General features: G+C 45.7%; 1 protein-coding gene across 1 annotated transcript in view; it reads left to right on the top strand.

The window, feature by feature from the left end:
- ADCYAP1R1 (ADCYAP receptor type I) overlaps positions 1 to 13,520 on the top strand; it is a 273,281-nt gene that overhangs the window by 127,026 nt on the left and 132,735 nt on the right. The window contains exon 5 of the mRNA XM_030189904.1: positions 8,897 to 9,006. Within this exon, the coding sequence (XP_030045764.1) occupies positions 8,897 to 9,006 (110 nt within the window). The remainder of the gene's footprint in view (positions 1 to 8,896; positions 9,007 to 13,520) is intronic.

Raw genomic sequence — 13,520 nt, 5'->3', positions numbered from 1 at the left:
CAGAAATGCACCTTCAGAGGAGGGGTAATTTTGTGCATGCAGATCTAAGTGCTATTAGGATAGTTTAGGATATCTATTTTCTAAAGACACAAGCACCTATCACAGGGGTGGGCAATCTGTGTCCCGCAGGCGGAATATGGCCTATGAGAGTGACCATCATTAGTATACACCAAAAACTACAGTTTTGTCAATTTTAAATAATGAATTTGGCAAATCTTTTCAGAATAGCCACTCTAGCAGTTTCTTTCAGTGATTTTTAGTTAAACTTTTATGCCCAAGAAACACCCATTTCCCCGCCCATAACCATGCCTCTTTTGAACTGCGCGCATTCATTCTGAACTACACACTTTAGAATTTAGGTGCAGTTCATTACAGAATGTGCTTAGTGAGTCGTGCACGTAACTTGTAATTATTGCCAATTAGTGTTCATTATTGCATGTTAAATGCTGTTAAAAATGCTGAGTGGCTTGTTGAGCCAATTAAATTACATGCCTAGTTATAGAGGGGTACTTTTACTAAGGTGCGCTGAAAAGTGGCCTGCGCTGGTGTAGACACGTGTATTGGATGCACACAGGTCCATTTTTCAGAGCACCTGCAAAAAAGGCCCTTTCTTTGGCCGAAAATGGACATGCAGCAAAATGAAGATTGGCGCGCGTGCATTTTGGGCCTGAGACCTTACCACCATCCATTGACTTAGCAGTAAGGTATCATACATTAACCGGGCAGTAATCATCAGCATATGTACAATGCCAATTACCGCCCGATTAACACTACGTGTTGGAACATTTTCCAGTGCTTGTAGCGGGTGCACATAAAAAGTGAAATTACTGCCCGGGCCACGCCGTACCTGGGCAGTAGTTCAAAACTGATGCACGTAGGATGCACATACGTGCCTACGAGGCTTAGTAAAGGGCCCCAGATTGTGTCTAGATCTCTAGACACACTATATAGAATCCCCAGGTAACTGACTATCAGGCTCATTTTCAAAAGAGAAGGACGCCCATCTTTCGACACAAATCGGAAGATGGGCGTCCTTCTCACAGGGTCACCCAAATCGGTATAATCGAAAGCTGATTTTGGGCATCCCCAACTGCTTTCCGTCGCAGAGATGTCCAAAGTTCCCAGAGGCGTGTCAGAGGAGTAGCAAAGGCCGGACTTGGGCGTGCCTAACACATGGACATCCTCAACTAATAATCAAAAAAAAAGGGCGTCCCTGACGAGCACTTGGATGACTTTACCTGCAGGGCCGGTCTTAGACAGAGGCGACCGAGGCAGCCGCATAGGGCCTCACGCTTAAGGGGGCCCTGCGCGGCGCGTCTCAACTCTGCCTCCAACCTCCGCTCGGACCGCATCATGATCCCGCTCGGCCGCTCCCCTCCGCCATCAGCTCCCACCTCCCCAGACCCCAACAGTTGCAGCGACGGCCCCGACAGACAGTTGCAGCGACGGCTCACCTCCAGCTTTTCACTTCCTGCTCAACGTCCCGCCTTCTGATGAGGTGTTTCCTGTTTCCGCGAGGGCGGGAGTCACTGAGCGGGAAGGGAAAAGCTGGAGCCTGGTCGGAGGTGAGCCATCACTGGTGCGAGTGCGTCTTAAAATAAAGTGGAGCAACAGGGCTACAGCTTGTGCCATCATTCAAAGGCAAGCTGTGATAGCTTTTCTATAAGGAACCTTTTACATTAAAGTGATCTGGTTCATTTGTGCATATGGTGATTCGTGTTGCCTACTGCTCATTTCAGCCTCAGATTAAGCTCAAATTTCCAGGATCAGTTGTCATAGGCCTTTCCCTTCATTCCTCCCTCTCTATACTGTTTCACAATTTTAAAAATGAATCTTAATGCTTTTGCTATTTATTGGTGGTTTCCTTTTTTATGGAGTGAAGGAATAGCCCAATAGTTAAGAGGATTAAGAGAAGTCCAGGCTCTGGATTCTTTTTGTATGCATTTGTGTTATTTTGTTCAATTTTTATTGTTTATTTTACTTTCAATTGTTTATTTTACTTCAATATGAGAATTGGAACTACTAATTGTAGTGGACTTGAACTGAATAATTTCGGGGGGGGGGGGGGGTCATGATAGCATTGTGATTATTTCAATCTGTTTTTTTGAAAAAAATTTCTAAAAATTGAATAATCTTATCAATGGGGCGGAGCTAAGGTGGGGCAGAGCTAGGATGGGGCGGGGCTATGATGGGGCCCCACCAAATTGGTCTGCAGAGGGCCCTGCACTTGCTAAGACCGGCCCTGTTTACCTGGTCCTGTTTTTCTTATGACCAAGGCACAAAAAGGTGCCCGAACCGACCAGATGACTACTGGAGAGAATCGGGGATTACTTCCCCTTACTCCCCCAGTGGTCACTAACCCCCTCCCACCCTGAAAAAATATATTTAAAAATATTTTGTGCCGGCCTCTATGCCAGCCTCAAATGTCATAGTCAGGTCCATCACAGCAGTGTGCAGGTCCCTGGAGCAGTTTTAGTGGGTGCAGTGCACTTCAGGCAGGCGGACCCTGGCCCATCCCCTCCCCACCTGTTACACTTGTGGTGGTAAATGTGAGCCCTCCAAAACCCACCAGAAACCCACTGTACTCACATCTAGGTGCCCCCCCTTCACACGTAAGGGCTATGGTAGTGGTGAATAGTTGTGGGTAGTGGGGTTGGGGGGGTTTGGGGGCTCAGTACAAAAGGTAAGGGAGCTATGTACCTGGGAGCAATTTATGAAGTCCACTCCAGTGCCCCCTAGGGTGCTCGGTTGGTGTCCTGGCATGTCAGGGGGACCAGTGCACTACAAATGCTGGCTCCTCCCACGACCAAAGAGCTTGCATTTGATCGTTTCTGAGATGGGCGTCCTTGGTTTCCATTATCACCGAAAATCAGAAACGACCAAATCTAGGGATGACCAAGGATGTCCTCAGCAAACCTTGGGCGTCCCTTTCGATTATGCCCCTCTAAGTCACATAACCTAGCCAGTTAGCTGTTTAGTGGTTAAGATAGGCCATATAAATATGAGGCCTACCTTTAACCGCTAAGCACTTAACTGGTTTGCACTGAATATCAGCTTAACTGGTTAAGTTGCCACAGACAGAGCTGAAATTGAATATTCAATGCCAGTTGCCAGTTGCAGCCTGACATTGAATATCCAAGGCCAGCGCCAGTGGTGGCAGCTAACACGCTGCCTGCCGCCAGCTGAATAGCGGGGGGATTGTTCTTATCCTATTTGGCTTGGCTGTCTGTGCTTTGGATTCCCACTCTCCTGTTTATAGTTTTGAATATGTAAAATTATGCATATTTTTGCTTCCCTATGCTAAACCTTTCCCAGGAACACACAGTGGCGTAGGAAGGGGGGGGGGCGGTGGGGCGGTCCGCCCCGGGTGCACGCTGCTGGGGGGTGTCGGCGCCTCGCTGGTTCCTTGCTCTCTCTGCCCCGGAACAGGTTACTTCCTGTTCCGGGCAGAGAGAGCAAGGAACCAGCGAGGCGCCGACACCCCCCAGCGGCATGCACTCGGCGGATTGGCTCTCCCTCCCGCCCCTCACCGCCTTCCAGGTATGTTCTCGCAGGGGGGGTTGCACTATGGAGGGGGGAGGGTGCGTCGCGCTGCACCCGGGGGGGGGGGGTGCGCAGCGGCGACCCGCCCCGGGTGTCAGCTGCCCTCGCGACGCCACTGAGAACACATCCATGAAAATTCAGGTTAAAATTATGGAAACAATGCTTAGAACATATTTAAAAGCAGTTAGACTTATAAAGTGACAATGTGGCTCCAGAGCCGTAGCGAGGGGAGCTGACACCCGGGGCAGGTCGCCGCTGCGCACACCCCCCCCCCGGGTGCAGCACGGCGCACCCTCCTCCCGCTGGAGCGCACCCCCCCCCCCCCCCCGGAGCGCATACCTGCGGCGAGGGACTGGCAGGATGGCCGATCTGCCCCTACTGCACGTTGCTGGGGTGTGTCGGCTCTGCGCTGATTCACTGCTCTCTCTGTCCCGGAACAGGAAGTAACCTGTTCCGGGGCAGAAAGGGCAGTGCACCAGCGCAGAGCTGACACCCCCAGCGGCGTGCACCCGGGGCGGACCGCCCCCCCACCCCCCCTTCCTATGCCACTGTGTGGCTCATTTTCAAAAGAGAAAAAAAATATTTAAAAGTGGCATAAAGCAGCATTTGGACATTTTGTTTGCCAAAATGTTCAAATCGCAGTGTGTACCAAGGAGGGGGGGGGGCGGTGGGAGCGGTCCGCCCCGGGTACACGCCGCTGGGGGGCTGCAGAGCTCCTGTCGGCTCCACTTGTTCCCTGCTCCCTGTGCCCCGGAACAGGTTACGCGCGGCACCCCCCCATCAGGTAAAAATGCACCCAGGGGGGGTGTCCTTTCGCCGGGGGGAGGTGTCCGTCTTTTCTCTAGGGGTGGGGGGGGGGTCGCATCGGCGATCCGCCCCGGGTGTCAGCCACCCTAGGAACGCCACTGTCAAATCGCTATTTTTGAACCTATTTTGCAGATGTTTATCTATGCTCTTTGTCATAAGGGGGGCATTTCAGGGGTATGCTGGGGTGGCATTAGGGCGTTCCTAACACTTGGGCATTTTTGTGCTATAATGGAACAAAGCCAAAATGTCCAGGGTTAAAACTAAGATGTTTTAAGCTAGACCTGTTTTAATAATGACTAAGCCACAAAAAGCTGTGCTAAATGACCAGATGACCACTGGAGGAATAAAGAAATGACCCCCCCTTACCCCCCTGTGGTCACTTACCCCATCCCACTCCCCAAAGATGTGAAAGAAACAGGGTCTTTGCAATAAAGAGTCTCCCTTTGTTCTGTTCCAGGAGGTCCCTTTGTGCTTTTTGATTTGATTTGGTTTCTTGATATACATGGAACCCTCTCTTTTCTACCTGTCTACCAAAGAAACAGTACATACCAGCCTCTGTGGCAGCCTCAGATGTTTTGGCTAGTCCTATTAGAGCAGCAGTCAAGTCCCTAGAGTAGCCTAGTGGTCATCGCAGTGCACTGTGGAGAAGGGGACTCTTGTAGCAGAAAGCAGCAGCCCCCCCAAAACCCACCAAGATAGTATTCCATCAAGGTACTGAAACAGAAGTTTACCATCTGTAAAGAGGGGAACAGTAATCCATTTTATAAAATGCATGTTTTGTACTGGAGAGGAGAAGCAGAGGACTGATGGACATAAGTTGGTTGCCTGTATATGAACTGTTACGATATGTTTTGGTTTCGTCAGCTAGAACTAAAGTAAAGTTTTGGTTTTGGTTCAAGCTTACAACTGGTGTGGACTAAGTCATTCATAGAGCTTTAAGTCTGGTGCTGTGCTTGCCTGGCCTGCCAGGATATTCCCGAGCCTGGTTATGGTCCCAAACCTACAAATTATTTTGTGCACTCCTTCTGTTCATCTATCCTAGGCTTAGTGTAGGCAGCAGCCTACACTACAGCAATAAGTTGGGGGTTACACAGATAAGTGCCTATTAAACTTTGGCCCAGGATCTTATAGGTTCTACTGTACATATCTCAAGAAATTAAATACATCCCTTGCACATGAGTTTTCATGTAAATCTCTGGTCAGATGATCATTACCAATATCACAATATGTATGAACTTTATTATCTTCTACAACAACAAGAGTTGGTTGAAAGAGGCTCCCTGAGTACACTCCCACCATGATACCAGAGCTACAAAAAAGCATCAAGTGCTTGTTCACTTTCAGTCACCACACTGTTCTCATGCAGCGTAGTCAGAGACCAAGCAAATGTGCCAGAAAGATGCAGACATATTTTCCTCTGTGGTTGAGAGAGACAGACTTGATTAAATAGAATTTAAAGAGGAGATGTTGGATATATGTGTGTTACATTTTATAAATTTCAAGTGAATTTTAGCAGTAAATTTGAGAGACCATACTCCATACACCCTGGCTTACGAGTGAGGTTCATTACTGTCATGATATGGGTTAATTTTTCATAATGACTGCAGACTAATGGCAACATTAGTGCATTGCCATTAATTCAGAAAATGGAAAATTGGCCATTTTCCAGATGCTCTAAAAATGGCCTTAGTGTGTGTGGGAAAGAACCGTGTAAGGGTGTGCTAAGGCCACTTAGTAAAAGGAGCCCTATGTAAGTTAAGCAGATATTTACAGAATAGTGCGTAGTCTTTTGGAAGTTATGTGTGTATGTGCACAATTATATAAGTACCATTATTCTAATCATTTACAAGCATAGAATTCTCCCTTTAGTGTGCACATGTACTAAAGCTCTGATGTGCAGGCTAAACTAGCCACTAATGATGATAGCAGGCAGTGTTCAAAATAGCATGTATCAGTATTTAGTAACATATGGGGCCCTTTTACTAAGCCGCGTAAGGGCCTACGCGTGCCCAACGTGCACCAATTCTGAGTTACTTTCATTTTTGGCGCGCGTTCCCTATAGTTCAAACTCCTCTTATTGACCTATAAGTGCATTCACTCTGCAGCTCCTCAGTACCTCTCCACTCTCATCTCTCTCTACATTCCTACCCGGGAACTCCGTTCACTGGGTAAATCTCTCTTATCTGCACCCTTCTCCTCCACTGCTAACTCCAGACTCCGTTCCTTTTATCTTGCTGCACTATATGCCTGGAATAGACTTCCTGAGCCGGTACGTCAAGCTCCATCTCTGGCCGTCTTCAAATCTAAGCTAAAAGCCCACCTTTTTGATGCTGCTTTTAACTCCTAACTCTTATTCACTTGTTCAGAACCCTTATTTTATCATCCTCACTTTAATATTCCCTTATCTCTTGTTTGTCCTGTTTGTCTGTCCTAATTAGATTGTAAACTCTGTCGAGCAGGGACTGTCTCTTCATGTTCAAGTGTACAGCGCTGTGTACGTCTAGTAGCGCTTTAGAAATGATAAGTAGTAGTAGTATTGTGCCAAAAAATAATTTTTATTTTCTGGCATGCGGCACTACTGGGCACTAAAAGGCATCTGACGCATGTAGACCCTTACTGCCCGGTTAACACACGAGACCTTACTGCTAAGTGAATGGGTGGCGGTTTAGTCTCATACCCAAAATGGATGCGGGTCAATTTTCATTTTGCCGCACGTCCATTTTCAGTCAAAATTTTTAAAAAGGCATTTTTACAGTAGCGCTGAAAAATGATTCTGCATGTGTCTATAACACGCACCTATACTACTGCAGGACATTTTTCAGCGCACCTTATTAAAAGAACCCCATAGTAAATGACAGCAGATAAAGAACAGTATGGTCCATCCAGTTCATCCACTAAGCTGGCTAGAGATGTACTTGCTGCTCTGTGTAGGTTACACCCCTCTACGCTTTTTTTGAATGTGAAGGTCATTTATGGTTTTCCTCCACCAAGGTCCTGAGTTAAAGTAATGCCATAAGTTGTGTGGAAATTGTATTCTGTGCTCTCTTCTACCCACTATTTCCCACTCTCAAGCCAAAAGAAAAATTACTGTAATACCTTCCTTAGCGTTAACTATTTTGGGTACATGAAAAGTTTTGACTCCCTCTATTACTCCTTCCTTTCACTTTGGGACAAATATCTTGAGGGATTTCATCTCCACTGTCCCTCTTTGACACAAAGGTCCCTGGTGGCCTTAATCTCCCCATAACCCCATCATGACACAGGTTACAATTGCTCATCAGTCCTAATTCCTCTGTATACCCCTACACTTCCATCAGATATAATACCATAACATTACCCCTCCCACTCTGAAAACAAGAATGTGTATGGGGCTCAGCAGTACCAAGATCAACCTTTACTTTCACACATGTACACAGATAGGAATGGTGTTTCTCTGGCTCTGAAATGATATCACTAAGGATCAAGGAATATTATGCTTTGATCTACTTTTCTGGCCTTGTGCAGCGAGTACTATTAGGGTAGGAGGAAGCTTGCTTTGTCTTCTATCCTGAGTGTCCTTTGTACCTCACCACAGGATGTAAATCATTGGGGGAAGATCTATTGGGGAGGATGGAAAACAAAGGAATGAGGTGGACCCAGGCCCATCCCCCCCCCACCTGTTACACCTGTGGTGGTAAATGTTAAGCCCTCCAAAAACCCCCACTGTACCCACATGTGCCCCCCTTCATCCCTAAGGGCTATGGTAGTGGTGTACAGTTGTGGGGAGTGGGATTTGGGGGCTCAGCACTCAAGGTAAGGGAGCTAGGGTTTTTTTTGGTGGGAGAAGGTTAGCGACCACTGGGGGAGTGCGGGGAGGTCATCCCCAATTCCCTCCAGTGCTCATCTGGTCAGTTGGGGCACTTTTTTGGGACTTGTTCGTGAAAAAAAAGGGTCCACAAAAAGTGACCCAAAATCGCGGTAAAAACGCCTCTTTTTCCCGATTATCAGCTAAAGACGCCCATCTCTCCTTGGCCGATAACCACGCCCCAGTTCCGCCTTCACCACGCTTCCGACACGCCCCCGTCAACTTTACCCGTTTCCGTGACGGATTGAAGTTGGAAACGCCCAAAATCGGCTTTCGATTATACCGATTTGGCGCCTACGGGAGAAAGACGCCCATTTCCCGATTTGGGACGCAATATAGGCGTTTTTCTCTTTCGATTATAAGCAGGTTAGTCTACCAATGGATAAAGAGCAATTTTCAATTTTGAAGCAGTCTTTATTTATGGTTTTCACTTTGTGCTATGGTCTGCCAAAAGAGGAGATTAACATGTCAAAAAAAAAAAAAAAAAGAAAAAACACATGTGCTTTGTTCTTGGACTTTCATGTAAATCTTCAGCTTTGCAAGTCTGGAATTTCCCTGGATATAGATATGGAAAACTGAAAAACTGTAATAATGGCAGGGCTTTTAGTAATCTCATTACCTGGAGTCTTAACCCTAATTGAAGGGCTTAATTTGGTCTGGTTCTTTCTTGACATTTCATAACAGTGCATTTGTTGTGTTCAGATGTAGGGGTTGTCAGCAGGAACTGCACAGAAGATGGCTGGTCTGACGCTTTCCCTCATTACTATGATGCCTGCGGGTTTGATGAAAATGAAACAATGTATGGATACCAGGTAGGAAACTATCGTGCTTTAAGATCAAAGACCTTTATTAAAGAATGCATTTGTTCCCGCTGCAGTCAGTAGGAAGCTGTGTCCTGAGTGTAGCTCTTACTGACTAGATGTAATGAAAGAAAATTTCAATATTTCCAGTTGTATTTTCAGGGTAAGTTACACAGTATATTCTTTCTTAACATAAATCCATAATGTGTTTTTGTGATGCACAATACATTGAAAGGAAATATATTGCATGTATAAATTATGTACAATGCATATAGATAGATATTATACATTATATAAGAGATACAAAAAAGTTTGGGTAGCTGTAATAGTCTGGTTTAACCAATATGCCGAAGACACTGGTAGCAACTTGAGGACTAACCAATTTAGGGGGTCTTTTACTTAGGCACGCTGGCATTTTTAGCACGTGTTAAAAATAGGTGCAAAATAAATGCTAAAGACGCCAATGTATTCCTATGGGCATCTTTAGCATTTAGCGTGTGCCTATTTTTAATGCATGCTAAAAACGCCAGCGCACTTAAATAAAAGACCCCCTTATTGAGGCATGAGGCATGATTGATAAAAGACAATCTTAGAAAAAAAGAGGTATCCCCAGGTAGAACAGTGGGGCCCTTTCCGCTACTCCCCCTACCCTCAACACACCCATAATCAGTGGGGATAGTCCAGAAAAAGAGGAATGAAAACATAGGCTGATACATAATCTCTCGTAACTGGCAGGAGAGTCTGTAAATAATTACATTGATCCTGGTTGTTCGCCGTACAGTATGATTCCCTAAACAGAAAGACCACCTACTTACTCAGAGTAAGGTGTGCACAGCTGCAAAAACTAGCTACACAAAAATCAACAGAGAGAGCGGCAAACAGCTCATACAATATAAGAAATGAAATTATAAGCAGCAATGACAGAAGTACCTTCATTGACCATTATTCACCAACCACTTGCAAGAAACATAGGGGTCCTTTCACTAAGCTGTGGTAAGTGCTTGCAGCTTAAAAAGGTTTACCATGGGATCAATAAAGGCATCCTGCTTTAAGATCCCACTCTGTACATGCAAACTCTATACTAAAATATTTTCAGGGGGTGTGTCAGGGGGGGGGGCGGAGAATGGGTATTTTTGCACTAACAAGTTAGTGCATCTACATTACTGCGCAGTAGTTGATTAGTGGAGGAATAACACATTAGTCTTTGTCATTTACAAAACAGGTATCGGTATATGCTCATGCACTATGACAACATTTTAATGGCAACATTAAATTCAAAAATTGGAAGACCATCCATTTTACTGCTGTGGTAAAAATTACCTTAGCGTGTGGGAGAGATCCACCTAAGGACATGCTAAGGCCACTTTTTACCACAGCTTGATAAAAGGAACTTTTAAGTACTAACTGCAAATCTAACCACCAAGTCCCATATGACAAGGAAGGTTTAATTTACACATTTTAAATAGTGGATGCAAAAGCTTGAATGTAGATATGATACATAGGTTCTATGGTCTCCCCTTTTTAATATACATTTCTAAAGTAACAACTGTGAAAAATTAACACCAAAATTAGACACACACACGTAGTAAAAATATTAGTGCAAAACAGAAGGGGATGCTTGGAATCGTTTAATACTTCATCAATAACAGTGCCATAATATGAGTACTATTAGTATTATCTCCAGTAATAGTGTCACCATCACTGCCTCCACAATACATTTTTAGTATCTTTGACAATTATAAACTTAAATAATCATTGGAAGAATCCAAGGGAAATTTCAAGCTGGTCCTCAATCTATCATGATGAGCCAGGGCCGCCGAGAGGGGGGGTGGGGGGCAGGGGGACAAAATTCCCCGGGCCTGGGCCTCCAAGGGGGGCCCGGTGCCGCAGTCCCCTCCACCCACCTCCCTCCTTCAACCACCGGGCCGGGCCCCCCTGAATTCAAATCATAGCGCCTCACCTTGACCTCGCTCCGTGTGAAAGAAGCACAGCAGCGGCAGTCTGCAGGTCACCTCCCTTCGGGCCTTCCCTCCCTGTGTCCCGCCCTCACGCAAGTTACGTCAGAGAAGGGCGGGACACAGGGAGGGAAGGCCCAAGGCGATCTGCAGACTGCCACTGCTGAACTTCTTTCACAAGGAGTGAGGTCGAGGTGAGGCGCTATGATTTGAATTCAGTGGGGCCCGGCCCGGTGGTGGACAGAGGGGAGTGGCGATGATAATGACCTCAGGGGGGCAGTGGGGGCGGGGCCCCGGGGGCAGCCTTGCTCCGGGCTCGGCACAGTCTCTCAGCGGCCCTGTGATGAGCAGCAGCAGCAGCAGCATAATTAAAGAGCATAATTTTGGGAAATAGTTTGATGAATCTACTTAGGGGGATGGGAGAAAGTAACACAGTTGGACCACTCTTCTAAAAGCGTAACCTTTCTGTTCTTCATATTGGGAAGTTTCTGCAGTTGCCGATATACCAGCTGCATCAAAGACCTACTCACCATCATTGTTCCCTCTAAGCTCAGCGGGAGTCCTCCTCCTACAGTCCTGCCAGTGGGCGGTGCTGTTTCATTATCACATTTTCAATAGTGAGGGACAGGCAAGCTCTGCTGGACTCCAGGGAACCTGCCTATGTCTAGCCATAGAATACTCAGTATTGAAACACCACCTCCCACTAGCAGCAATGCAGTTGAAGGACTCCCGCTCAGCTTAGCAAGAACAGAGCTCACCAAATATTTGTTTACTATCTAGTAACTGTCACTTACCTGTAAAAAGAAAAGCATAACACTGATATTTGGCAAGAGGAAGACATTGGGGGGGGGGGGGTCCTTTTACTAAGGTGTGCTGAAAACTGGGCTGTGCTAGTGTAGGCATGTTTTGGGCGCACGCAGATCTATTTTTCAGTGCGTCTGTAAAAAAGGACTTTTCTTATTTTTGCTGAAAATGGCCATGCAGCAAAATAAAAATTGGCGCACATCCATTTTGGGTCTGAGACCTTACCGCCAGCCATTGACTTAGCGGTAAGGTCTCACATGCTAACCATGCGGTAATCATCTACATGCGTAGAATGACGATTACTGCCTGGTTTCTGCCACATGCCAGAAACTAAAAATTATTTTCTGGTACGCGTAACAGACACGCATCAAAAATGAAATTACCACAAGGGCCACGCAGTACCCGAGCGGCAACTCCAAACTGACGCACATTGGGCGCATGTAGACGCCTATATGCGGCTTAGTAAAAGGGCTCCTGGAACAGATTTACAACATACGAGACATATCTACCACACATCTGTGTAATGATTGCTTAGGAACATTAGCATCCAAGAGTACTTCTGTATACATGCAATGAAAAAAAAGCCTTGCCTTTATGTCAGAAGCCGGTATAGCATCAGTTCTGCCAGTGTCACTGTTAGGGTTCCTTTTACTGATTTGTGCTAATGGATTTAGCACATGCTAAATTCTAAGCAGCCCATTTTATACCTATGGGCTTCTTAGCATGTAGCGTACCCTAGCATGTAGTGCATTAAATCCATTAGCACACCTTAGTAAAAGGACCCCTTAGTCACTGCCTCTCTTTTCTTCACAGTTCTCTACCAATATCTTTTATTAACTTAAGAAAAGTCAAAGAGAGTTATCACTATGCACAAGGTATCCCAGTTCTTTGCAGAAGATTTTGATTGATGATTTTTTTTTCTATAATCTTTTTTCTTTGTCGTGAAGTAGAAGGGAAATGAATTCCCTGGGCAAAAAATTAGCTATGGTGATGCCATGCAAGCACAGACTTAAAAGACAGTTTTTAAAAAAAAAATTATTCTTACTTCTGACCTACAGCTAAAATCTGCACTTTTGGTTTTTGGTAGAACAGGTACAGTATCATTTTCAGCTTTTGATTATGATTAATTCCAAAGTGCAGCCAGTATGCAGAAATGAGAGCTGGTATGCACACACAAGTGTGTTGAGACAATGTACAATGGAAAGCTTTATAGGCTGGGACAAAAGATAAACCAAAATAAAATTAGATGACTCAATATTTCAATACGTGGAGTTTATTTTTCAGTGCTGGCCATGACGCTTAAATTATGCAGATATATTCAGCACCACTATCCAGAGAATCTCTATGCGGAGCAGTGAGATCCACTGCAGCAATTTCAGTCCACCATCCAGATAACATGAAGAATAGTTAACTGGACAAGAGGACTGAATGTCATTGCTATCGGATAACTTACCCTCGCTTTTACAAAGTCACACTAGTGGCTGACGGTGCGCTAATGCTGACACAGCCTAGGCAATCCAGATAACACTTACAAAAGGTAGTGGTAAATGGAGCTTGCTCTGAAAAAAAGGATGTCGTCAGTGGAGTACCACAGGGATCGGTCCTAGGGCCAGCTCTTTTTAACGTCTTTGTGAGCAATATTGCGGAAGGGCTGTCTGGTAAGGTTTGTCTCTTTGCGGATGATACTAAACTCTGCAACAGGGTGGACACCCTGGATGGTGTGAATGACATGAGGAAGGACCTAGCGAAGCTGGAGGAATGGACCGA

This window comes from Microcaecilia unicolor, chromosome 1 (assembly GCF_901765095.1).
Source record: "Microcaecilia unicolor chromosome 1, aMicUni1.1, whole genome shotgun sequence".
Taxonomy (NCBI): domain Eukaryota; kingdom Metazoa; phylum Chordata; class Amphibia; order Gymnophiona; family Siphonopidae; genus Microcaecilia; species Microcaecilia unicolor.
Note: the sequence above shows the minus strand (reverse complement) of the source record. Positions and strands in the feature narration are given on the sequence as shown.